The sequence below is a fragment of the Taeniopygia guttata genome, chromosome 5 (assembly GCF_048771995.1).
Source record: "Taeniopygia guttata chromosome 5, bTaeGut7.mat, whole genome shotgun sequence".
In the NCBI taxonomy this organism is placed as follows: domain Eukaryota; kingdom Metazoa; phylum Chordata; class Aves; order Passeriformes; family Estrildidae; genus Taeniopygia; species Taeniopygia guttata.
In genome coordinates this window covers 17,393,252-17,419,258 of record NC_133030.1, presented here as the reverse complement: position 1 = coordinate 17,419,258, position 26,007 = coordinate 17,393,252, and the positions used below count along the sequence as shown (strand labels likewise).

Below are 26,007 nucleotides of genomic sequence, written 5' to 3'. Positions count from 1 at the left end.
AAAACCCCAAACTCCTGAGGCAAATGTTACACCTGGAATTAGGAAAAAACCCAAAACCAACAAAAGCCCAAAAATACTTCACCCTTCTTTTGGTGATGCTGTGCAATGGGACTGCTTTTTTCTGTTGGACCCAGAGTATAAAGCCTGAACACAAAGCACTTATTTTGGTGGAAGATGTACAACTGAGGGATCTGCACTACTAACTGATATCTCAGGAGAACTGCTGCTAATCCCAGAATCTCTACAGGAAGTGCTCAACAGTGATGTGTCAGTCATTCAGTGGTAGCTGAATGAAAAGAAATGGTGCTAGCTTTAAAGGAAGCTCTTCCCATGGTTGTACACAGCTACTGGACACAATTTTAAAAATAACAACAGTTAATAAAAGCAACTAAGAAAACTGGACTGGGGGTATGGCTAACTCCACAGAAAGGATGTACTACATGGTCAGAAGCAGGAAAAAGCCTTTGTGCACTCTTACATCTCAGATGATTTGAAGAAGATTGGAAACTGAGAGACCAGCTCAAACTCATCAGCTTCTGGAAATTCCAGAATAGACATTTAATGTGACAGACCATGAAGCAATTAAAAAGAGTGACTGATGGATAGTTTAAAATCAAACCATCTAAGGTACAATTACACCCAATTACTTTTTGCACAGTAATTTGAGATATTTGCTCACTTGTGGCTGAATGACTTCATGACTACTCATGAATGGTGCAGCACTGGCACAGGTTGCCCAGAGAAGCTGTGGATGCCCCACCCTTGGTAGTGTTCAAGGCCAGACTGGGCGAAGTTCTGAGCAATATGGGATAGTGGGAGGTGTCCCTGCCTATGGCAGAGAGGTTGGAGCTGGATGATCTTGAAGGTCTCTCCAAACCAAGCCATTCTATGATCCTATAAACCTGTTCTAGGAATTAAAATTTATTTTTTAGTTCTTCTCAACTCATTAGTTTGTAACTATGGGCTTAAACAAAGTTATTAAACAAGCTTCAACTCTAATCTGTAACATACAAACAACATTTTAATACAACATATTTTAAAACGTCTTGACAGCCATGCATCACAACAGAGAGAGTCCTTTTTAGGAGAAAGATACTAAAGTGAAACCCTGGTGGCTCCCTAACACAACCAATACAACAACAAACAGACATTACCTTCTCCTTCTCCAGAGTATGAACCCCCCTACAGCGACTACAGCCAAGATAGCCAAGAGGCATCCAATAACCACTCCAGCAATAACACCTGATAAAAGAGAAAAAGTATTACTCATTGTCCTCTTCAGTAACTTCTAACTGAATCAACATGCTACAGCAGAACCTTGCAAGTGACTAATCAAGCATGCTTCACTCTACTAAAATAGAATCTTTACTGTCCTTTGGCAGTATCACTACTGAAATCTCCTTAAGAATAATAACTAGGGAATGTTAAATTAATATAAAATTGGGATCAAAGGACCAGTATTTTCATTCCACTACACCTGCTTCTAGTTTAACAGAACTCTAGACCATCAGTTGCTACTGGCCACTTGTTGCTATACCAAAGTCTCACTGTGCCATCCAATCCCTTTCAGCATGCCATGGCTTTTGGCTGCTCCTGCAGTGGAATGACATATGGAAAAAATGCATCACCCACAGAACTAGCAAGGTATGAATTTACAGAGCAGTGCCACTGCAAAGCTAGAAAGAAACAGGTCATACAGAAAAACCAACGGGTGTTTTGATAGTATGAAACTTGCCATAATTAAGGAATCTCCACATGCTGTGTATGTGCCAAGCTGCCAGTCCTATATTTGACATTAACTATACCTGGATCCTGGGGCAGTAAAACTGGTTCAGAACAGGGTGAAAACGATACGTAACTATCTTCTCCCTCAATCATGTTGGCCATAAAGGTTATATTAGTGAAACCTGCTACACATGCCCTGTTGAAAAGGAAGGAATAAGAAAAAAACAAAACCAGGTACATTACAGGGTTTTAACAGTCTTAAGCAAGATCTGTAATCTTCCCATTAGATTATCTTCTAGATTTCAACAGCAGAAAACTTACCAAAAGAGTGGTTTGAAATAAATACCTGTATGAACGAAGAGGGATCAATGGTCCGTTTTCGTAGCCATACATTGTGTTTCCCTTGCCTACATGAATGGTGTTCCTACCATTCTGAGAACTTGAAGAACGTGATTCTGCCTGCTTTGTTTTTATGACATATGTAACATAGGCAGTTGTCTTCTTCATCTTGAAATCTTTGTAGGTGTTGTTCAATTTAGACTTCAAAGACTCAGAACCTTCACAAAACAACAAGAACGTGGATATAATTAATTCCCTGGTTTTGTATCAATTGGCACAGTGGCTGAGATGATCAAAACAACTACAGCTGTCATTCTTCTGCAAGTACTTCTTGAAATGAAAGGCTGAGAGCAACAGATAATCTCAGAAACCTCTTCTTCTGCAGTGCAGTCTACTGCAGCACCTCTCCCCAGTGTAATTTGTTTTAATTTGCTATTGGTTTTACTTCTACTCTGTATATTGGAGCTCTGAATAAAGCTGCACGAGTGCTGGAACCAGGCACCCTTGTGGACAGACTTCACCAGCCAAGTCAGGCATATCCATGTGTCTTCTATCCATTATTGTATGTAGAGAGTAAAATTCAAATGGTGTACAAAAAAAAAGCCATCAGTATTTGTGCTACCCAAACAGCATCAGGCTTCATTCAGGGTGACACTAAATTTGTCCTGACCTTGTTCCTTGTTCTATCCTACAAGAAGTCTCACATCTGAACTGTAAGAGATGTAAAGAGGCCTTTCCTTGCCATAGATAAGCATTGGACAAAACAATAGGCAGAACAGTTTCCCCTTCAGAAGACTTAAGAACAGGCTATCACAGTGAGCAGTGACCAACAGGACACCATTTGCAGAACAGCACCACTTTACAGTGTCTGCTGTTATAGCAGACTAACCCTAGAACCTTGAGGCAATTATATAGCTGAGGCACATGTAACTCAAGACGTAATAAACAAATTTAACTTACCAGTTGTCCCAACAACTCAAGAGCAAGCCAACTGACAAATCTTCCCAGTGCGAGGCGGGACAAAGAATCTCACTCATTTGACAGACATTTGCTCTCTACTGACTGTCTTTACAAAGCTAAAAGATCCTTCTAAAAAGGAGAAGCCTTGCAGGCAGCTCTGAAAGGTGGAAAAGCTCTGTTAAGTTTCCTAGAGCTGTGCAGACAAGGGGTGATCTACCACCAGCAGCAAAGATCTCCTCAACTGCGACTCTGCAGCAACAAGGTGCAAGACAACTATTATAAAGCACTGACTTGGTCTTATTAAAAGCAGATGAGGTTGCAAATAACTCAGCTGCCTAGAAATGGGTGTTCAATCCTACCTGAGGTATGTTATGTCTTGTCCCTAGTTTCCATTCCAACAGGATGTACATCCCTGGCCGTACCTGCCTTAAATACCACCCTATGACATTTCAAACAGCCTTAGACACCATTTCTTACACAACAGAATAAAGCCTCCTCTGTCTGTCCTAAAGGTAACCATGACTGGTTTACAACAGAGAAACACATCTCGAGAATATTTGTGCTATTTCAACAATAAAGCTGAAGAGATTCTTGTCTGTAAAGCTGTCTTCTGCTCCCATCAAAGTACTGACTCTACATTACAAATGTGGACAACCTTCCTCTCTCGTTTCTCTCAGCCAAATCCTGCAAGACCTCCTTGAACACCCTCCAATCCAAACCACACAGAAGAATGCACCAGATCTCCTTGTGACTAACCAGGACATGCTGAAGTTACAAGCAGAGCTGCATGCAAGAGACTGACATTCAAATCAGCAATTCTGGGGCAGGCATGTGAAAAATAGAATTTTCTGCACTGATGTGATGTAACATATATATATATGCAAACAAACATGAATTTCTTGGATGTATATTGCATGGAGAACTACTGAAGGAAGATCTATAATCAAAATTCTGCAAAATCAATTTCCAGTGTTGTAACAAAGGATAAACATGAATGTCAACTCCCACTTAGCAGAAACTGTCTCCATCAGGTGCCTTATTCCTACAGTGCACTGGCAAAAATGAACAGTTGTTCAAGTGTAACCTGTGCTGCAAAACTAATTTCCTTAATTTTTAATTTAATGATTTATCACTTGACATTCACCTATCAGAGACATTCTCAGCTCAGATGCTTTAAATAGACCAGTCTGATAGGCTACCCTTTAGTTTTCTGTGGCATTTAACTTGCATTAATGCTTTCAATGATATTTAAGCCTTCCACCCACATCCCATTTCTCTTAGTTAAAGTGTTTTGGGTAAAATCAGGAAGAAAGCTCTTTTTCTTTTAAGACCTTACTGTGGGCATCTTTCAGCTGAAGAAAGGGAGGGGAAACATTCCATATTGCTTCTATTAGCTGGTCTGAAAACTATTCTGCAGGGAAAGAAAGGACACTATGCAATCTTGGGGGAACCAATCACTGGCAAATCAAGGTGGCAACAGCACAAGGACAATACACATGAGATTGATGTACAAAGATAAGTCAGGCAGGAAAAGACTGAGTCAAAACAGGCACCTCCTGAAAACAAGGAGTGGCCTGACTTCAAGCAAGGTATCTGCCTCATGATTTCTGAAAAGTGATTGAAAAGTCTGAGTCTGCCTTTTCTTTATCTGTTTAACACCTATTTAGAGTGTAAAACATAATGCTATCTGGTAAATTGTTTCATCTACATGATAATATCATAAACATCTTACTTTGATCTTCTGTTGTAATCATTACTGCGTAGGCTTCTAATGGACCATTCAGTGGATCAAAATCAGAGAATTCAACAGACAGCGAGCTGTGACTGACGGCCTTGACTGAAGGAACTTCAGTCGGAGGAGGTGGGTCTGCCAATAAAAATAGTTTTTAGTACATTAAGCACTGATAAAAGTTTTCTGAACAAGAAAAGGCTGTGATACAAAGACTGTACACATAATGCATGTTTATTGTGCATCACATTAGACTATTAATTTATATTGTGTTCTATTCATACTCTGCAAGCTGATAACGTAGTGCATACCAAGTCTGGTATTCTGCAATTATGAAGTTAATATTTTTGTCCTACAAATATCTTTCATGCCCAGGTTTTAATGCTTACCAGTAATGCTGGTGTGACACAACTTGCCCACAGGAGAGCTTTCAGTGCCATTTGGAAGAGTTATGATAGTAACATTATAGGTGCTGAAAAAATTTAAACGCGCTGTTTGGAAAGTTTGCTCAAAGCCTTCTACCGTGCAGCGTGGAGCCGATTCTTCTCTTACTACCTCAGAAGTGCTTATATTATATATTTTGATTCTGAAGCCAGCATTGTTACCAAAAGGACATTTCCACTTCAGCATTAGGATAGGCTGCTTAGCCACTGGTTCACACTGAAGTGAATCCACTGAGACAGTTACTGCCAAAAGAGAAAAGAATAACAAAAAAGGAGAAGTAAGAAATCAAGCCTTGCCCTTAGAAAAAGCTGTGTATTTGTATGTTCTGCATATAAATGCTTGTAAAACTTCAGTATTCCCTTCCCCTTTTTAAAAGATGCCTACATGGCACCTACTGCCTACACAAGGACTTGTTACCCTATGAGGAAGACAACTATTTAAAACAATACACAGACTTATTCTGTGTTCTTTATCTCCTCTACAGACAGGGTTACTGGGAAAATTCAGGCTGAGTGTATATCGAGATCAGCAACATTTTCAAAATACTGTTCAACTCTTTAACATACTACTCTAAGAACATTTTTACAGTAGTATGTAGACTGCCACTAAATCCCTCTATAATTATGTAAAACTCTTAGTGGCCAACAAATAAGAAAATTAGTTTAATCTCTGTCTATTAAGAGCACAGCAGTAGTCATCCTTAAAAGTAGCAACTGTAACAAGTCAGTGTGGGTGAGACTTCTAGGATGTAGTATAAAAAATGCAACCTTATGACCAGATACAGAAAGATACTTAAAAAAATAATGTAGCAGGACCACTGAGAAGAAAGGTTCCTCTAAACTGAACATCTTTTAAAACTTGGCCTTCAGGACCAAAACACTTATAAACCTACAATTACAACAGACACTAAATTTATTTCCTCTCTTAGTGAGGATTTGGTACTTTCAAATACAGAGGTTATAGACTCGCCTATTTTGTTGTTAGAAGGGGTATTATTTTAAGAAACTAATGTGCACCAGAAGAAACAGATTTAGTAAAAATAGATGTAAGTGACTGGGACTTACTTCTACTGCAATTTAAAAATACTTATTTTGCTTCAGTAACACTGTCGGCTACTCCTACAAATACAGTGAAATTATAGGAGATTACAGACAAACCCTGGAACAACACCTCTGACACCAGGTGACAATGGATGCCTGCAAGAAACCATGACTTACATGTATTCAGGCGTATGGACACTCCTTCTCCTTCTGTCTCATGATCAGCTGCAACAGCAAATACTACGAAGCTGTACAGTGTCCCAGGGATTAACCCAGTAATTTCTGCTTTGGTTTCATTGGATGTCACGTTCTTCACAGGTGTACCATTTAAAACCTCTATCCTGTACGTGTAGGAGTCAGAAGCGCTGTCATTCACCCCCCATTTTAAGGTGACAGAAGTCATCCCAATGGATTCTGCCTCAAGATCAAGAACCCGGCTGGGCCCTGTGAAAGGCAAAGCAACAACCTGTCAGCCTGCAAGAACATCTACTCACAGACATGGACACAAGAAACACAGCCACACTAGGGCTTCATTCCCCTCACACCACTCATGGCCCAGAGTGCAGGAGCACCCCAACAACATCACCAGGCACTCCTGGAGGCTGTTGCACCAGGAGGCAGCTAAGACAGAATTGATGGAATGTAACCTTGAGTGGAATTCATCTCCTTTTGACACTCTAAAGCAGAACACATCATTGCAATGCCAGATCTCCCATGATTTTGCTCAGAAATTCAAAGATGTTGGTCAGGAGAGATACAAGGCTGTAGGGGGACTGGAGAAAGGAGGTGGTGGTCCATCTGTGTACAGCAAAAGGTAAGGAACTTCAAATATCACCGAAAGAATAACAGAGGTGATGAAAGGTGGCAAAGAAGCAGCTTGCCTAGGTCGTGCCATGAATGCTCTCCTGAGCCATTGTTATCTAAGATTTATTCTGCCCCAGCCACAGAACCCCAGATCACAGTATCTCTATATGGGAGCCATTTAAAAGAATGTTCTGAGGCCCTGATCCTCCACGAAGTGAAGGCAACAGATGCACCCACAAAAATCCCAGGCCAGAGAGAAAGTTCTTGGGAAGCGTTTATTGTGTCACAGGCCTTAGTAATGAACTTCAACAATCTTTGGTTTTGAAGTGTTTGTTTTACTCTGGCTTTTCAAAGAATGCTATGTCTTTTTCACACAAACATCTCTGCAGGCAGGCAAAGCACAGCACCTCTGCCTGCAACACTATTACATTTCAGGCCATGGGCAGGAGAGCAGAGCCTCATGCTACACAGCAAAGCACAGACCACCAGCAACAGGGATGCAAGAAACTGTGACTTACTTGTATACAGGTGTATGGACACTCCTTCTCCTTCTGTCTCATTATCAGCTGCTACAGCAAATACTGTGAAGTTGTACGGTGTCCCAGGGATTAACCCAGTAAGTTCTGCTTTGGTTTCATTGGATGCCACGTTCTCCACAAGTGTATCACTTGTACCATTTACAACCTCTACCCTGTACGTGTAGGAGATGGAAGCGCTGTCATTCACCCCCCATTTTAAGGTGACAGAAGTCACACCAATGGTTTCTGCCTTGAGATCAAGAACCGGGCTGGGCCCTGTGAAAGGCAAAACAACAACTCATTAACCTGCAGGAACAGCTGCTCACAGACATGGAAACAAGAAACACAGCCACACCAGGGCTTCATTCCCCTCACACCACTCATGGCCCAGAGTGCAGGAGCACCCCAACATCATCACCAGGCACTCCTGGAGGCTTTTGCATTAATAGCTGGGTAGCAGGGTATTGAGAATGAGCATCTCAAGCATTACTCATTTTCCTTTCACAAGCAACAGCAAGAGGGGCACAGACCAGCCAAGTGCCACCACTTGCAGGATTTCACCTGGCTAAAAGGTAGGCAGCAAGGAGATAACAGTTGAGGGGAAAGATGCCAGTGGTGCAACTCTGTACAGCAAAATACAAAGAAGATGCAATATCACTAGATGAGGATTAGCAGTGATGAACAAGACATTCTGCTCCAATCCTCATGCCCTGCATTTCACTCCCATAAAAGAGAAACCATCTCCAGATTCTCTGGAGACACTGTCTCCAGCCCCCTATTCTTTCTGCATCTTTAAAAGGGCAATTAGCCATTGCAATCAGACAGCACAGGGCAAACTTTTGGGCATTGACTGGTCAGCTAGGATCATACATGCAGGCACATTTCAGGAAAAGACAAATGACAAGAACATTCATCCATTTTCCGTCAAATGCACTGTGTGGAAAGATCAGGCTGGGCTACTGCCTTGGAAGCCAGCTCCAAAATGGCTCCTCCAACACCACATCATGTCAAGACTTTTAATACTCAACATGGCAAGGTGCTTTGTGGCCAACAGAGTTCTTCTGATCTAGCACTGCCTGGATCTCTCTCCTGGCTGCACCACAATGGCAGCTACAGGATTCCCAAATCACACAAGTTCAGCTGCCACAACATGCTCTTTGTGAGAGCCCCTTAAAATGAGAATCTCGGGTCCCCATACTCTAGGAAGCCAGTGAAAATGCCCCTTTCCCAAATTTGCAAGAGATCAGTGCTCAGGGAAAAGTCTCTTCACTGACGGTCTTGAAGGTAGCTTTAGCAACAGCTTTCTACCAGGGCAATTCTACTTCTACACTAACATCCGATATTGGGGATTGGCCATTTCCAGCTCCAGGATGGAATCATCACCTCTGCCTGCAACAGTCTTAAATTACAACCACTGGATATGTGGGCAGAGCCCTATGCTGCACAGACCACCAGCAACAGCAATACAAAAAGCTGTGGCTTACTTGTATACAGGTGTATGGACACTCCTTCTCCTTCTGTCTCATTATCAGCTGCTACAGCAAATACTGTGAAGTTGTACAGTGTCCCAGGGATTAACTCGGTAATATCTGCTTTGGTTTCACTGGATGTCACGTTCTCCACAAGTGTATCACTTGTACCATTCACAACCTCTATCCTGTACGTGTAGGTGCTGGAAGCGCTGTCATTCACCCCCCATTTTAAGGTGGCAGAAGTCACACCAATGGTTTCTGCCTTGAGATCAACAACTGGGCTGGGCCCTGTGAAAGGTAAAGCAACAACCTGTCAAAAAAAAATAAATAAAGAAGAGCCACAACCGCATTTTCTTATTCCACACAGAATGAGCATCACTTGGAGCCAAGCATCACTTCCCTGCTTCAGGCATTCATACTGAGGCATCTCTGGAAAGGTCATAGGAGCTTTGGGGCATATTCTATTTCATTTCATATGCAACAATTACTTGTTTCCACAGTGGTTTTCCAGACATAGAAACAGACGGAAATCAGGGAAGGAAACAAACCAAGCTAATCTTGGTCTGTTAACTCAAAATTGTGCCTATGAGTCTCAATTTGAGACCTGCAGCCTAAACTCTCCTCAATACCAGGAAAAAGAAATGGGCTGCTTGAACAGGTCCAACAGCTGACATACCTTAGGGGCTGTGTCTGCAAGCCCAACTCAGCACCAATTCCAGACAGATAAAACTTACTTCAGTCAGCTTAGACAAATTTATGGACTCAATAGCAGCTCCAGGACATACTCCTCCAAATTGCTGTGTAGGGACATTGCTTGCTCTCTTTGCATTTCTGAGCTACACACAAAAGTAGTGTCTACTCCTATCACATTTATCTAGTCTAGGAAAAATGTGCCCTGCCAAAAAGATTGGAACCACACTTGATAATGCAGCCCTAGGAAATGAGTCAGTCACAGCCCACAGGAACCTCAGACTCCAGACTCTGCAAAGAGCTCAACAATCTTTAAGACAAAAAAGCCTCAGTGACCGTGGCACCACATCCCTGCACACCACATCTTTTGGTATGAGCTGCGATAACCCATTCCCAGAGATGTGAGGGGTCTACTCAGCCCTCAAGTGTCTAGAAGTCATGCTGTGGCAGCAACTGGATTGCTACACAGTCTTGAGCAGACATGCTGATGAAATAACTGATTTGCAGGTGGCACATGCAAGCACAGAGACAATTTCAGTCTTTTCGCAAACACTGCAGCATTCATGCACGCACAGAGCTGGAGCAAAAAACCAATGTCACAATGAGAAACAGGATGAAGCTGGAAATCCAAGGAAAGAAAGCAGAGCAGTTTGGTACAAACAGCACAGTTACTTGTAATTGGAGGCACCATTTCCTTACTTGTATACAGCTTTCTGAGCACTCCTTCTCCTTCTGTCTCATTATCAGCTGCTACAGCAAATACTGTGAAGTTGTACGGTGTCCCAGGGATTAACCCAGTAATTTCTGCTTTGGTTTCATTGGATGTCATGCTCTCCACAAGTGTATTACTTGTACCATTTACAACCTCTATCCTGTACAAGTAGGAGTCAGAAGCGCTGTCATCCACCCCCCATTTTAAGGTGACAGAAGTCACACCAATGGTTTCTGCCTTGAGATCAAGAACCGGGCTGGGCCCTGTGAAAAATAAAGCAACAACTCATTAACCTGCAGGAACAACTACTCACAGACATGGCAACAAGAAACACAGCCACACCAGGGCTTCATTCCCCTCACACCATTCATGGCCCAGAGTGCAGGAGCACCCCAACAACATCACCAGGTACTCCTGGAAGCTGCTGTACCAGTGGACAGCTAAGACAGAACTGAAGACAAGCCATTCTGAGAGGCATTTACCTCCCTTTGATGCTACAAAGGAGAAGTTTTTGTCACCACTGAAGCAGAGCTCCCAGGGAATCCATAAAGGTGGATAGGAAAGGGATGGGTATGGTGGCAATGCAGACAATTTCAGTTTGGTTTATTTTTTCATCTCTGGTTTAGTTGCTGTTGTGGAGAATTTTTTGCTTTATGGTGGAGGGTTAGAGGGAGTCGGGTGTTTAATACGTAAATAAGTAAATAAATCAAGGCTATGTTTTTTCTATACATGAACCACTCATTTTTAGCATCTGGCCCAGGTAAGGCTCCTATTAAGTTACAAACTCAGATGCGTGGGCAGAGCCCTGCCCTGCACAGCAAAGCACAGACCACCAGCAACAGCAATGCAAAAAACTGTGACTTACTTGTATACAGGTGTATGGACACTCTTTCTCCTTCTGTCTCATTATCAGCTGCTACAGCAAATACTGTGAAGTTGTACAGTGTCCCAGGGATTAACCCAGTAAGTTCTGCTTTGGTTTCATTGGATGTCACGTTCTCCACAAGTGTATCATTTGTTCCATTCACAACTTGTATCCTGTACGTGTAGGTGTTGGATGCGCTGTCATTCACCCCCCATTTTAAGGTGACAGAGGTCACACCAATGGTTTCTGCCTTGAGATCAACAACTGGGCTGGGCCCTGTGAAAGACAAAGCAACAACCTGTCAGCCTGCAAGAACATCTGCTCACAGACATGGACACAAGAAACACAGCCACACCTCTGCCTCACTGGGCAGCTAAACAGAACTCAAGACAGATCATTCTTAGAACATTAAATTCCCTTTGACACCCCAAAACATAAGCACAGGTCATCACAGTGATTGAACTACTAAGGCTTCCCTTGGGAATCCAGAGCTGGGCAGGAAAGTGATAAGAGTGGAATGGAATAGTTTCTTAGAAGGGACCTACAACTACCCTCATCCAACTACCTGACCACCTCACCTCACCAAAAGTTAAAGGGTATTACTGAGAGTACTGTCCAAATGTCTGAAACACAGAAGGGCTTGGGGCACTGAGTACCTCTCTAGGAAGCCTATTCCAGTGTTTGAACCCTCTCTGTCAGTAAAGAAATGCTTCCTAATGTCAATCCTAAACCTCCCCTGAGGCAGCTTTGAACTGTTCCCACTCATCATATCCCTGGACACCAGAAAATAGAGATTAGCCCCTCCCTCTGCATTCCCCTCCTCAGGAAGCTGAGGAGAACAATGAAGTCACCCCTCAGTCTCCTTTTGTTCAAACTAGATAAACTCAAAGCCCTCAGCCACTCCTTACAGGACAGGCACTCCAGCCCTTGTACCAGCTTTCTTGCCCTCCTCCACAGGCATTCAATGCCCTTCACATCATTCTTCAATTGTGGGGCCCAGAACTGCACCCAGTACACATTCAACTCCTCCATCCGTACTTTTGATAAGTATGTTCAGCAGCCTTAGAATTGAGTCCTGAGGACAGCACTGGTGAGTGCTCACCAGCCAGACACAACCCCACTCACTGGAACCCCGGGAGCCCTGCCCTGCAGCCAGCTCCACACCCAGCACACCATGAACCCCCTCATCCCACAGCTGGACAATTTGTCTAGAGGATGCTGTGAGGGACAGTACCAAAAGTCTCACTAAAATGCAGAAAAACTACATTCACCACCTTCCCTTCCCTACCAGGTGGGTGACCTTACCACAGAAAGATCAAATTAATTAAATGGGACTTTCCCTTTGTGACACATGTGATGGCACCTGATGACTGCATTATTCTTTAAACACCTTTCAACAGGACTCAGTACAACCTTCTCCATATTTTTTCCAGGAACTGAGGTTGGTCTAGCAGGCCTGCAGGTTCCTGGGTCTTTCCTCTCACCTTCCTGGTAAAGAGGAATACCAGTGGCTGACAGAGACCTCCCCAGGCTCCCAAGGCTTTTGGCAGCTGATGGAGAGGGGTCCTGCTGTAACACCAGTGAGATCCTTCTGCACTCAGGGATAAATCCCAACAGGTTCCATGAACTTGTGAACATTCAGCTGATACAGGAGGTCCCTCACAGTTTCAGGGTCAAAAGGGGAAAGCCACTGTCCCAGCTCTCATGGGCCTCCAGCTCTGGGGATCAGGCACACCAAGGTTTATCAGTATCACCAAAAACTGATGCAAAACACACATTGAATGCCTCGGTTTTTTCTTCACCCCTATTAGACAGGTGACCATCTTCAACAAGGATCAGGCCACTGCTTTCTTTAGACCTCCCCTTGCTATTAATGTACTTCAAAAAGACTTTCCTGTTATCTGAAAGAGCACTGGCCAGTTTCAGCTGTAACCAAGCTCTGGTCCTTGGTGTCTTCCTCATGCACAGACAAATCACAGCTCTGTAATCCCCTGAGAGGCCTGACTTCACTTTCAGAGCTCATACAATTTCTTCATCCTCTGGAGCTCCACAAGGAATTCCCTGTTCAAAGCTGGTTTTCTGCCCCAATTGCTTGACTTTTGACACAGTGAAAATGCCTGTTCCTGTGCTTCTAAAAGGCAGTTCTTAAAAACTGAACAGCACACATAGATTCCGAAGCCATCGAAAGCAGATTCCCAGGGTAGGCTGCTAAGTAGTGCCCTGAACAGTTTAAACTTTCCTGGACTCCAGGAGAGCAACTCTGCTGTCTCTGTTTATTCATTACATTGTAAATTTGAAACTTAGTCATTTAATGATTACCATAGCCAAGTGAGCCACCTACCATCTCCCATGAGTCCTACTCTATTTAAAAATACCAACTCTAAGAGGGTATCCTTCCTAGTTGGCTCACTGTTTGTGACAAGAAATTATCTCCCACATGAGGAGATATGAGGACAAAGAGGGAGACAAAGCAGGGTGGATTATGTTTGCCTGGATTTTCTTTTTAAAACCAAGGATGTCTTTCTTCCACACCTAAAGATCCCACTGCTTACTAGACATTCCAGATAAGGCTCCAGCAATAAGACATCAGATCTATACACACAATAACTTGACATTTTAGCCCTCAAGCAGTTAGGAAGAGCTTTGAGCTGTCCACCATTTCCTTACTTGTATGCAGGTCTGTCGAACTTCCTTCTCCTTCAGTCTCATTATCAGCTGCTCCAGCAGATACTGTGAATCAAGGCTATGTTTCTTCTATACACGAACCACCCATTTGTAGCCCTTCTATTAAAGGCTTCTATTATTACCTGGCCCAGGTAAGGCTCCTGTTAAATTACAACCTCAGGCAGGTGGGCAGAGCCTCATGCTGCACAGCAAAGCACAGACCACCAGCAACAGGGATGCAAGAAACTGTGACTTACTTGTATACAGGTGTATGGACGATCCTTCTCCTTCTGTCTCATTATCAGCTGCTACAGCAAATACTGTGAAGTTGTACGGTGTCCCAGGGATTAAGCCAGTAATTTCTGCTTTGGTTTCATTGGATGTCACGTTCTCCACAAGTGTATCACTTGTATCATTTACAACCTCTATTCTGTACATGTAGGAGCTGGAAGCGCTGTCTTTCACCCCCCATTTTAAGGTGACAGAAGTCACACCAATGGTTTCTGCCTTGAGATCAAGAACCGGGCTGGGCCCTGTGAAAAATAAAGCAACAACTCATTAACCTGCAGGAACAACTACTCACAGACATGGAAACAAGAAACAAAGCCACACCAGGGCTTCATTCCCCTCACACCATTCATGGCCCAGAGTGCAGGAGCACCCCAACAACATCACCAGGTACTCCTGGAAGCTGCTGTACCAGTGGACAGCTAAGACAGAACTGAAGACAAGCCATTCTGAGAGGCATTTACCTCCCTTTGATGCTACAAAGGAGAAGCAAAGCACCATTGAAGCAGAGCTCCCAGGGAATCCATAAAGGTGGATAGGAAAGGGATGGGTATGGTGGCAATGCAGACAATTTCAGTTTGGTTTATTTTTTCATCTCTGGTTTAGTTGCTGTTGTGGAGAATTTTTTGCTTTATGGTGGAGGGTTAGAGGGAGTCGGGTGTTTACTACGTAAATAAATAAATAAATCAAGGCTATGTTTTTTCTATACATGAACCACTCATTTTTAGCATCTGGCCCAGGTAAGGCTCCTATTAAGTTACAAACTCAGATGCGTGGGCAGAGCCCTGCCCTGCACAGCAAAGCACAGACCACCAGCAACAGCAATGCAAAAAACTGTGACTTACTTGTATACAGGTGTATGGACACTCTTTCTCCTTCTGTCTCATTATCAGCTGCTACAGCAAATACTGTGAAGTTGTACAGTGTCCCAGGGATTAACCCAGTAAGTTCTGCTTTGGTTTCATTGGATGTCACGTTCTCCACAAGTGTATCATTTGTTCCATTCACAACTTGTATCCTGTACGTGTAGGTGTTGGATGCGCTGTCATTCACCCCCCATTTTAAGGTGACAGAGGTCACACCAATGGTTTCTGCCTTGAGATCAACAACTGGGCTGGGCCCTGTGAAAGACAAAGCAACAACCTGTCAGCCTGCAAGAACATCTGCTCACAGACATGGACACAAGAAACACAGCCACACCTCTGCCTCACTGGGCAGCTAAACAGAACTCAAGACAGATCATTCTTAGAACATTAAACTCCTTTTGACACCCCAAAACATAAGCACAGGTCATCACAGTGATTGAACTACTAAGGCTTCCCTTGGGAATCCAGAGCTGGGCAGGAAAGTGATAAGAGTGGAATGGAATAGTTTCTTAGAAGGGACCTACAACTACCCTCATCCAACTACCTGACCACCTCACCTCACCAAAAGTTAAAGGGTATTACTGAGAGTATTGTCCAAATGTCTGAAACACAGAATGGCTTGTCAAGTTCTTCACAGGTGTACCATTTGTACCATTTACAACCTCTATCCTGTACATGTTGGTGTCAGAAGCATTGTGAATCACCATCCATTTTAAGGTGATAGAAGTCACACCAATGGATTCTGCCTCGAGATTATAAATCAGGTTGGATTCTACAAAAAGGGAAATAAAAATTTTAACCTACAATAATATTTGCTGACAAACACATACAATACTCTGCTCCCTGCCATATCTTGTCTCTCTAAAACAGACATCAGCCTGGGAAAACAATCAAGCCACCTTTCTCTATTGCAAGGCATACTTGCAATCTCTGCTGTCTACTCCAACTCCTCAAACTTCACCTCAAGCAAGCAGTAAAGCTGTCGAGGTGCAGCAGTGATTTTTGTGCTGCTTCAGCTGTGAGCTTTATGCAATGTGCTGATGAAGACTGGGACACACAACATGCTGGTATTGTTTTCCTAAACTGGATATCCCAAATAGAGGAACCTTTCTAGCTGCAAGATTCACACACCTGTCCTATACATACGTGACACAGAATGTTCTCTATAGGCAGAGGACTTCAGCTGTACCCCATCAATTATGCCTTTCAAATCTGTAGGTCACAGTGAGTTGAACTATTAACCTGTAACCTAAAAAGCCATAATAAGTAGGGAAGGGAGTCTAACATGGATAAAACTATTCCAAGGCTATGCAGCAATCACAGCATGAAACTGCACTCCCAGTCAGGTGTGCAGATGCATTTCTTGGTCTCATTCTCTACTGCAGTAAAGCAGTTGGACTCGTGCCCCTGCAATGCGGGACAAGAGTTCAGGCTTAAAGTGTTATCATGGTACAGAAGTACAAAACACCCCAAAGATTCACATTCCAGTCATAATCCAAACCACAAACGTGTACAGTGCTTAGATCACCTCTTGTCTCACCAGGTGGTGATGCAGCCTCCCTCACACTTCCACCTGCAGAGATTCTGTTCCCAGTTGCAGAGTTTACTGATAAATCATCATTACTACTGGTTGCTGGTTCTGCAGTTGCATTTATTGAGCTGCAATCGTCAGTGCCTGGAAGAACACAAAACTCTGTCTTTACAATAATTCTAAACGTCCCATTTGCAGAAGTACAGTCAATTATAGATATCATGCACAGACCCATAGTCACTTCTGTTTCCCCAGCTCTACAGAAACCTCACTGCACATCTCCTGGTTTTACCCCTTTTCCTGGTTTCACCTCTTAACTTCTGTGAGATTATATGAACTAGATTCAAGTGATTGTCACATTATTTCAGCCATACACATGGTTTGGATGAAAGCTATTATGACCTCTCTTTTCAGTACAGGTTTTTTTTTGAAAGCAGTTAAAACAATTTACAGCCACACTCCCTGTGTGTGTTTTCTTCATGTATTATCAGAAGTTTTGTTTAACCTGGCATAGCAATTTTGTTTTTCCCCTAAGCATATTCCCTCTTCCCCTCTCATATTCCGACAATGTGTTCCCACAAGTAAGGCTAAAAGTAAGGAAGAGACATGGCTCTGTATCTAGAGCCAGAAATACTACAACAATTTTACAGTCCAAAGCATAGAAAGCATTGATTCAGACCCTAAAATTTAAAGGCTAACTCATTCTAATATTCAATATGAAGGCAGAACTTCTTTGCACACACTTTCAGAATTTTCTGACACATAAAAATGTATTATCTTGACCAGTACAGCAGTTCTAGACTCACTTCAGAAATTCTTTAAGGGCACCATTTTGTGTCTTTTGGTTTTGGGGTTTGTTTGGTTTTTATTGCCTTTAAGTGTACTTTCCTATCTTTCTAAGCACATTACACCTGCACTTGATTTTACCAGAACTCTCTACAAACTGAAAAGCAAAGAGATTTAAGTACAGATTTATATTTTGAAATATCCTTAAATGCATTGTAGGTATTACAGTCACTAAAATAACTGAGTACATATTTTTAACTGCTATTTCTAAAAATTCTTTTCAGGAAGCTTTTTTAATACTTTGATGATACTGCTTGATCTTTCTTAAAACCTACTAAAATAAGGAAAGTTATAATAAAAATAATAATAAAAAAAAAAAAGGCAAGCAACAGAATGATACTTACAAGGAATTGTGCATCTGACCTGGAAAATAAAAACAAATAATAGAAATTAAAACTACTGGAAGCTCAAACAAAATAAGGAGTGGTTTAATTAACAAGAGGGAGGAAAAAAAAATCTAAGTTTAAAACTCCATATTTTTTCAATCTGCAAAAGACATATATAAAATACTACTGACATAAAAATAACACCAAAAAAAAAATACACCAAACTAGTAGAAAAAAAAAAATCTAAGCATGCTGGCAAAATGTTAGTTTCCACATTCTAAATCAAAGTTTATTTTGTCACAAAAATAAATAAAAAGTTTGAATAACATAAGTTTGTTAATTTGCACATATAAATTTATAAACCTAACCTATAAGATCTTCGTTAAAACACACTTTACTTAGTATCCTTAACACCATCCCACCAAAGAATGGCAGATGTCAATTAGGTCTTTCTTACTAATAAGATTTTTCTTTTCAATTAGGTCTTTCTTACTAGTAAGATTTTTACTTTCATCCTTTTTCTGCATAAACCTTCTTATTACTTCTCTCAAAACTGTTTTTTTCATTTTCTGAAGGAAACACAGGGTAGTCAAAATTCAAAACACTTGATACATGCTCTGAAGTCCAGTTTATAGATGCGCACACATCCACAACATATTGGCAGTTGCCATTTAACTGCAGCCTGAAACTCCTCTGCTGGTAATACTGACAAATGCAGCAGATTTTTGCTTTGAGGATGATTTTTAGCTTTCAAACTTTGTACTTTACTTACAAATAGCCATTTCCCTTCCTGCTGGAGTGAGAATTAGCCCATAAATTGTCATCTTAATGTCCCTCCAGGTGGCACCACAAAATGCTGCTTAAAGGGGTGAAGCAAAACCCCCAGACTGAGGTCTGCAAGAAGCAATCTTACCTAAAGCACTTGGAACTTTTGTTTCCTCTACCCCCATCCTATTTCTCAATTGTTTGTGCAATTCCACGAGCTAACTCAAAATAAGGAGCTATCTCACAACATCCTAATGCAATGCTTGAATCCCAAATCACTCACTCCCCCAGCTGTCATGTTGCTGGTGCCACAAGGAGCTCCAGCAGCCATAGCTCCTTGAGCTAGTCATGGGTCCAAGCAGACACACCCTCAAAAAGTAGTCAAAAAACACCATTAAATCTTATTCCTGTGATGGTCTCAGTGCCATAGCAAGAAGAGTTTGGGCACTCTTCCTAGGCAAAAAAAGCACTTGTAAGCATCAAAGACCTAATGCTTGGTCTTGTCTAGCATGGCCCTATGGACAACGTGGCACACAACAGACATGTTGTGTGGACATGGGATGTCCTACATATGGCGTGAGGCTCCTCCTCAACCTGAGCTTTTGAGAGCTCAGCCAGGCTGCAAGACTATACAGGAAGTGAGGAAATATTTGCCCACACCCAGGTCAAGAGTATTTCTGCATTCCTTCCTTAAGTGTCTGAGGAAAAAGAGCTCAAGAAGGAAATAGTCACTCTGAAGGCAGGAAGACACTACTGTGCAGTGTCCAGAGCAGCAGTGTGCAAACAGCTGCTGAATAGTAAGCAAGAGGAGAGATCCCCTGAAACGCAGGGCAATCTACAAGCAAAGCCAAAAGGATGTTATGTTTAAGAAAGGGAACTCACAAGAAGAACAAAATCAACAAGAAATGCCACAGGACTACCCTAGAGCAATTTCTGCAGCCATACAGGCAAACAACCAAGAGCCTGACATCATTCACTACCCATCATCCCTCAGTTACTCTCTCTTCTGTAGAACTGCCTGAAAATGAACTTTCATCTCCTTCACAAATTTTGAGTTTAGTACAATATCCTTCCTGAGGAACAGGTATTATTATACAACTGTGAAACAGGTATGCCACTAGCAAATACCCTGAACCCCTCCTTTTTACCATCCCATTTCTTCCCTGACAGCTCAAACAAAGAACACACTCATTCCTGTTTTATGGGCATCTGATCTAATGGCAAATAACGACCAAGCTGCTTCAAATTTGGTTGTACTATCACATGTGGACAGTGGGCATCCTTTTATTAAGGATGCTCAAACAATCTCAAAAAGGAAAGTTACACTAAAATTCCTGTCACGGGATTAAGAAACTGCACCCTATCATTCTACTTGCTTATCACACCCTGGCAATACACCCTTAAAATACCCTTCTGATTTTCCAGAACCCTATGTGCAAAATCAAATTCAAAAAAAAAATCACATCCCACTGGCAGCAGGCAGGCCTCTTCTGAAACCCAAAACCACACAAAACAAACTATTCCATTCCCAATCATCAGCCTGCCTGACTCAGTTGTTCCATGTTGTATTTTTCAACATCAGCCATGAACCAAACTGTTCTCCAACCTGATGTTATTACTTAGAATTTACACAAAGCATTTGTTTATGATTTCAGAGGATATTTGCACTGAACACCTGATTCTCCTTGTGTTTGCATTTAATACATCACGAGCCCTGCCATCTCTGCTTTTCTTTTCCAATGAAACAAATCCCTATTATTCATATGTACAGTTGGGTAATTTTTTAAACTTTTGTGGAATTTTGGGTAGGGGTGGAACATCCTTAACCAAGAAAAGACAGCAAAATACCAAATACGGACTATTTCAACTGAAAAACAAGAGAGAAATGTATACACAAGCCCATCACTGTCATCAGCTATGGCAAATGAATTTTTTTGTGTGTCACATAGCCATGCTTAGGGCCTGATCAAAGGCTGTAGGTTCCAGAGGTGCTGAGGAATTAATTTGAACTTGCACAAGCTCAAATTCCTGTGCTCCTTATGTGAGCAGTTTACAACTGACAAGGAGCCGGTGGTGTGTGATAAAAACCAAATTCAGCTCCATCCTCCTCAGGCATACACTGGGTTGCTTAACTGAGGAATCAGTATTAGTCTCAGGAGTAACCTTATCCAGGAAGAATTAAGACATGGTGCAGGAAAACTTCTTAAAAAATAGTGGGCGACTGAAAAGACCAAATCCCAAGACTGATATTTGATAACTCAGAGTAAGATATTTCCAGGAACAGTATTTAAAACACACCAGCTCTACCCATGCCCTGGGAGAGCCACAGGGAAGACAGCAGTGCAGGACTTCAGCACAGCCTGGCTCTGCTGCTAAACTGTGCCCTCTAATGAAGTTGGGGCTCCTGCTCTGGGGAAAACCCTTGTGGACCGCAGCCAACCTACCTGCTACAGTTTTCAAAACAAACAGCATGGTTTGGTTCATGTAAATATAAGCTCAAAGGCTGGCTAAACAGTCAAAGCGAGCAAACCAGAAAAATCTTAGCCAAAAAAACCCCAAACCACAAATCCTTTCTAAGAACACCACTTGAGGTTGCTACTTAGCGTTTCTGGTGTGCTCAGCACCGTGTGCCTTGTGACTCAGATGCAAAAAGCCAGGGAGTTAATCACACCCCTCTCAAAGCTGATCTTCCAAGTGTGTACCTTCAGACTGTACAGCCTCCACCCATCTATCCTCCTAGGTTTGGAGGAGTTCCACAAAAATACCACCAAGCTATCACAGTGGTCTCCAAACTGCTTCTCAACACCCTTTCACCAAAGCAGCAGCATAATTAAGACCACTGCCCCACTAGGCAGTACCCCTGATCTCACACCTTTTTTTCCCCCTTTATGTCCAGCTATGATTAGTTGTCCCACATGTGTAACTGTGGGCTTCGAGCCAAGCTACCACACAGCAGCATCATGATGGTTTTATGTCTCCAAGCTTGGCTTTGCTGGTGCTGTCAGCCACCACCACTCAGCCAACAAACATTAACCAGCAAAGACACAGTAAATTGGCCACTTACAGACCCCTCTCTCATCTCTGATATCTCCTACACAGCATAGACTTACTCAGGAAGTATTCCCACAGAAAGCTTTTACTCAAGGTCACACAAAGCAAGTGCAAATCAAACTTGGAAAGCCCCACAGTAATGGAAATGGATTGCCCAAGTATTGCATTCACAGACTGATATAGCTTTCTAATACTTGCTGATTTGCTAGGATTTTTAAGGCATGGCCTGCTATCCCACCTGGAGATATCTTTCCACTTCCCTGGGAGTGCAAAGTCTAAATCAGCAGAGAGCAACACCCTTCTGCTGGAGACTCTTGTCCTGCAGGAAGACAAGGTGGGTTTTGGAAAGATGAAATGTTTCTGCCTCTTGAAACCCGTTGCAGGGCTGTTCCATCTCATTCATTTACATATTATTTCTAAATTAATGCAGTTTGTAGGCTTACAGCACTGGGCAAGAAGAATGTGTTCACCAGAATTGGGGCACAGAACTATGCGCTTAAACCAGTATGAATCTAGTTCAAGTAACATGCCTTATCTGGGCAATGTGTGAGTTCCAGGCTGGAAAAAATATCATACTGGAAAAATGAATCAAAATATACTTGGGTAACATAATTTCCCTATTTTCCAATTTCTTTATAAAATGTCATAAATCTTCAACTGCAAAGCATTTTCCCGCATTTAAGCAGAAAACTTCAAGTGCAAATCATGGCACTACTACAAAACACAGCATCATCAAGGCTGGAAGAGACCTTCAAGATCATCCAGTACAACTGTCAACACAGCACCACCACAATCACCCCTGAACCATACACCCAAATGCCACATCCAAAAACTTCTTGCACACTTCCAGACAGCCTTCAGTTTACACAAAGGTATGCCAAGCCAAAAAAAGCAGGTGTTTTCCCCTGTGCTCACTGTCCAATAAGGAAAATCAATGTGGATGAAGCCTGTGTGCTGAAGGATGCTAACATAACAGTTCAATTACCAATTCCAGTGGCATTTGTGGATATTTAGCCCTCCTGTATCAGGTCCTACTACTTGAAGGGGAAATAATGAACTGAAGGCTAAGTCAGAAGCTAACATTTAATTATGTTACATAGTTTCATTGAGATTGATTACTTTCTGAATTCAACCATAAAGTTTGGGGTTGTTTTTCTTTTTTTCCCCTTTCTAGAGTATATTTACTCTGCTAAACTCACTTTAACTGCAGTCCACAACAGTTCTCAGTTCTGTGTTTTTGTTATTTTTTTTCATTCAAATTAACTCCAGATTATCTCAATAATATGATGAACTCACTTCCAATGAAGAATACGCTGTGGCAGGGTCAATTCCACCTGTTTTCCCCTCTGGTATTTTATGCAGGTACTCACAGCCCATACACAATATACCACTTCACAGAATGTTTGCTGTAAGTGGGTTTATGCTAGAGTAAAAAGCTCTAATTTTAGAAACAGCACAAAGTTTTACAAGATGTTTGGAGTCTTCTTTTAACTCTAAAGGGGCAACACTGTTAATGAGCCTGCACAGGACCAGATGGAGATGCAGAGCTCGGAAGAAAGAAATGGGAGCTGGTGTTTGCTATGAACTGGGTGGGCCTGGATCCTCCTAGGCCACTCTGTTTTATTAGGGAATTGTGCAGAACCCTGAAACAGCCACACACAACTGTGCACAGGCTATTTTCAGCTGTTATGCAGTTATGTGAAAGAGGAAAGACTATTTCCACATTGCATGTATTTATATTTTGCCCCTGACATTTCTAAATTCTGACTTCCCTGAAGCAAGCCTTTCTGCAAAGAGAGGCCAAATATAATTCTTTTTCCACTGGTTTTTATGACAATATATAAGGACATTGTCGTTTGCACAGCACCTCCTATGAACTGAAAGTACTGTGGAAGACAAAGCCATGTAAGAAAAACAAGATGAGACACCAAAAAGATATTTGTGATGACACATACTGTGATGGCAAGCTCTTTTTTCCTTGATTCTTCTGCAAGTTTTACCTGTATCTGCTTTTCAGCCAGCCAGCCTAGGAGCAAGGAGTTTTCTGGGCAACATATCCAAAAGAAAGAGAAAAATGCAGACATCAAAACTCAAACATGACTGCGTTGTGACTGATAGCCCTCTCACCACTGACCCCAGAGAGCACCATTAGATTTAATTCCAGTGACTTCCAGTTTAAAACGTTGAATTCAAAATGTTTCAATGCAGCCCAGTAGCAGCTCTGTTTCACCCAGACCTCCAGGTCCTGATTAACTGCAGCCATTAAGTGCTGCAGACCACCTCATAGTTTAGTACAACCATTCCTCCAACTGAGGAAACCACAAAACTCCAGCCAAAAGAAAGGCTGAAAGTTTCAACAAGCTTAAATAATTCACAAAACCCAGTAAGTTGTACATGTAATTCACAGACCATCCTGCTGAAGGTTATAAAGAGAACAGTGTGCTTATTTGACAATGGCAAAGAGTAATATTTGAAGCAACTACTTACTAAACCCCAAACGGTTATCCTACTCAAGTTCCATGTCATACCACGCTGGTTTCACCTGGAACAGAGTTAGCTTCCCCCACAGTGGCTTGTGTGGGGCTGTTTTGGATGGAGTATTTGGTTTCTAGCTGGGGTTAAACCACAACATTTAACTGACATCATGGGTGGAACTGGAGATGGAAGTGCAAGAGCACTGCTTGAATGGAAAAAAACTCCTCTTCTAAGAGGAACTTCCAGTTAACACTGCCAGTCATCTTATTTTTTTTAAACTGAGGAAGCATCAACCTTTTATTTTATGCAAATAAGCCACATTCCTGCATACAGCTCAAGAACACTATTTTTTCAACTGTGAGTCATTACTCAGGCACACCCTGGAAGAAGCAGGATACAATGAAAAAATGAAGAAAGGAAAAAAAAAAAAAATACCCGGGTGGCAATGAGACAACGCTCGGTGTCATCAAGTCAGCAGGGCTGGCCACCCAGGCACCATGGAAAACGCCCACCAGAGCCAGCAGCTGCCTGGCCTGTGCAGCACAGTCACAAAAAGGAGCAGCATTTCCTGACAGAACCCTAGTTCAGATCTGCTGAGCTGAGTGCACTCAGGACACTCAAATTTCTCTTATCACAACCATGTTTCACTATGCTGTGCCAGACACTTTGGACTCTGCATAGTTTTTGCTCAGGGACATGTTAGAAAAATACTTTATGAGGAGAATAACACTGAGCTAGATTTTGTTTGAGAGGTTTTCCAAGCAAAACCAGTTGCAAAGGGATTTTAAAACTTACACTACAGCTCAAAGACAACATCAAGAAAGATTATTTATACTGACAAAAAGGACCAAATTTTTCATCTATGACACCCTGTCTGGTGGCAGGAGAACCACAGCCTGTGAAAGCCTTCAAGCTTGCTCACACAGAGCTCAAAACTGTCTTGTTTACACAGAAAATCCTTTTTTTTTGGGCGGGGGGGGGGGGGGGGGCAGGATTGATGCTGGTACATGAATGTTTTGCTCTTTTCTGCCTTCATTCTACACTTTTCTTAATACAGGCTATCTTTCTGTCCTTATCAGGGTCCTGAAAACTTCCTAATCTAAAAATCTGTGAGTTCCCAACACAGACTTCTCAGGCTAACCTTCATCTCCTCCTTCATGCTCTGTTGCTGCTTATTGCCACTCATTTATGCTCCTTCAGTACATTCAGTTCTAACTCCGTGTGAAATGCTCCACTAGAAGCCAAATAAATTTTCTGTATGGCACTGCCCTTGCCCTCTAGCTGGGTAAATCTATCCATTGGGAGGAAGGAAAGCAATCCTCCCTCCCCATCCCTGAACAGCAGCAGCTTTGGAGCAGTCATGCAGTTTGAGACCACTAGAGGCCCCAGCAAAACCATTTAACTTCAGCCCGAGTGACTAACAGCAAGGAAACACGCTGAATTCCCGGAAAAGCTGACATTCTGGAAAGCACAAGGCTAAGGATGCACACGTTAAAAGTGTAAAAAGTGGCTGCAGCACTGCCTTGTGCTCATAGTGGGAGATAATGACACCAGCTTGGGCAGGCTCAGTGCATCTTCAAACACCATAAACCTGTCACAGGGAAAGTAATTTCATGCAATAAATTACTGGCTGGACCTTAGACTTTCTTCACAGTGCTCATTTGCAACATATCACATCTTCAGCTGCACTGGTTTACAGTGAATCTACATTTTTTGATGGGACCTAAAAGCAAAGTAGCTTGACTTCCTCAAAACAAATGCAAATTGCCTTACAGCAGAAAATGTGATGTGAAACCTTTTCCAGCTCCAAAATAAGCCACAGATCTGGCTCATCTACAAGGATCAGGTTATCACTAAGACAAACAATTTGATTAAACAATGTTTTCCTATATGTTTT

The 26,007-nt window shown here is 42.2% G+C and overlaps 1 protein-coding gene across 3 annotated transcripts in view; it reads right to left on the bottom strand.

Annotated features, from left to right (window-relative positions):
* Positions 1–26,007, bottom strand: part of PTPRJ (protein tyrosine phosphatase receptor type J) — a 74,170-nt gene that overhangs the window by 9,390 nt on the left and 38,773 nt on the right. For 2 of the 3 annotated variants that reach the window (XM_072929718.1, XM_072929720.1), the window contains exons 2-15: positions 17,838–17,856; positions 16,645–16,791; positions 15,096–15,371; positions 14,220–14,495; positions 11,299–11,574; positions 10,421–10,696; positions 9,044–9,319; positions 7,560–7,835; positions 6,415–6,681; positions 5,143–5,439; positions 4,757–4,891; positions 2,072–2,282; positions 1,806–1,921; positions 1,155–1,242 (exon numbers count right to left, since the gene is read on the bottom strand). In XM_072929718.1, coding sequence (XP_072785819.1) covers positions 1,155–1,242; positions 1,806–1,921; positions 2,072–2,282; positions 4,757–4,891; positions 5,143–5,439; positions 6,415–6,681; positions 7,560–7,835; positions 9,044–9,319; positions 10,421–10,696; positions 11,299–11,574; positions 14,220–14,495; positions 15,096–15,371; positions 16,645–16,791; positions 17,838–17,856 — 2,936 coding nt within the window. The remainder of the gene's footprint in view (positions 1–1,154; positions 1,243–1,805; positions 1,922–2,071; positions 2,283–4,756; positions 4,892–5,142; positions 5,440–6,414; positions 6,682–7,559; positions 7,836–9,043; positions 9,320–10,420; positions 10,697–11,298; positions 11,575–14,219; positions 14,496–15,095; positions 15,372–16,644; positions 16,792–17,837; positions 17,857–26,007) is intronic. The other variant, XM_072929719.1, reaches the window with a different exon arrangement.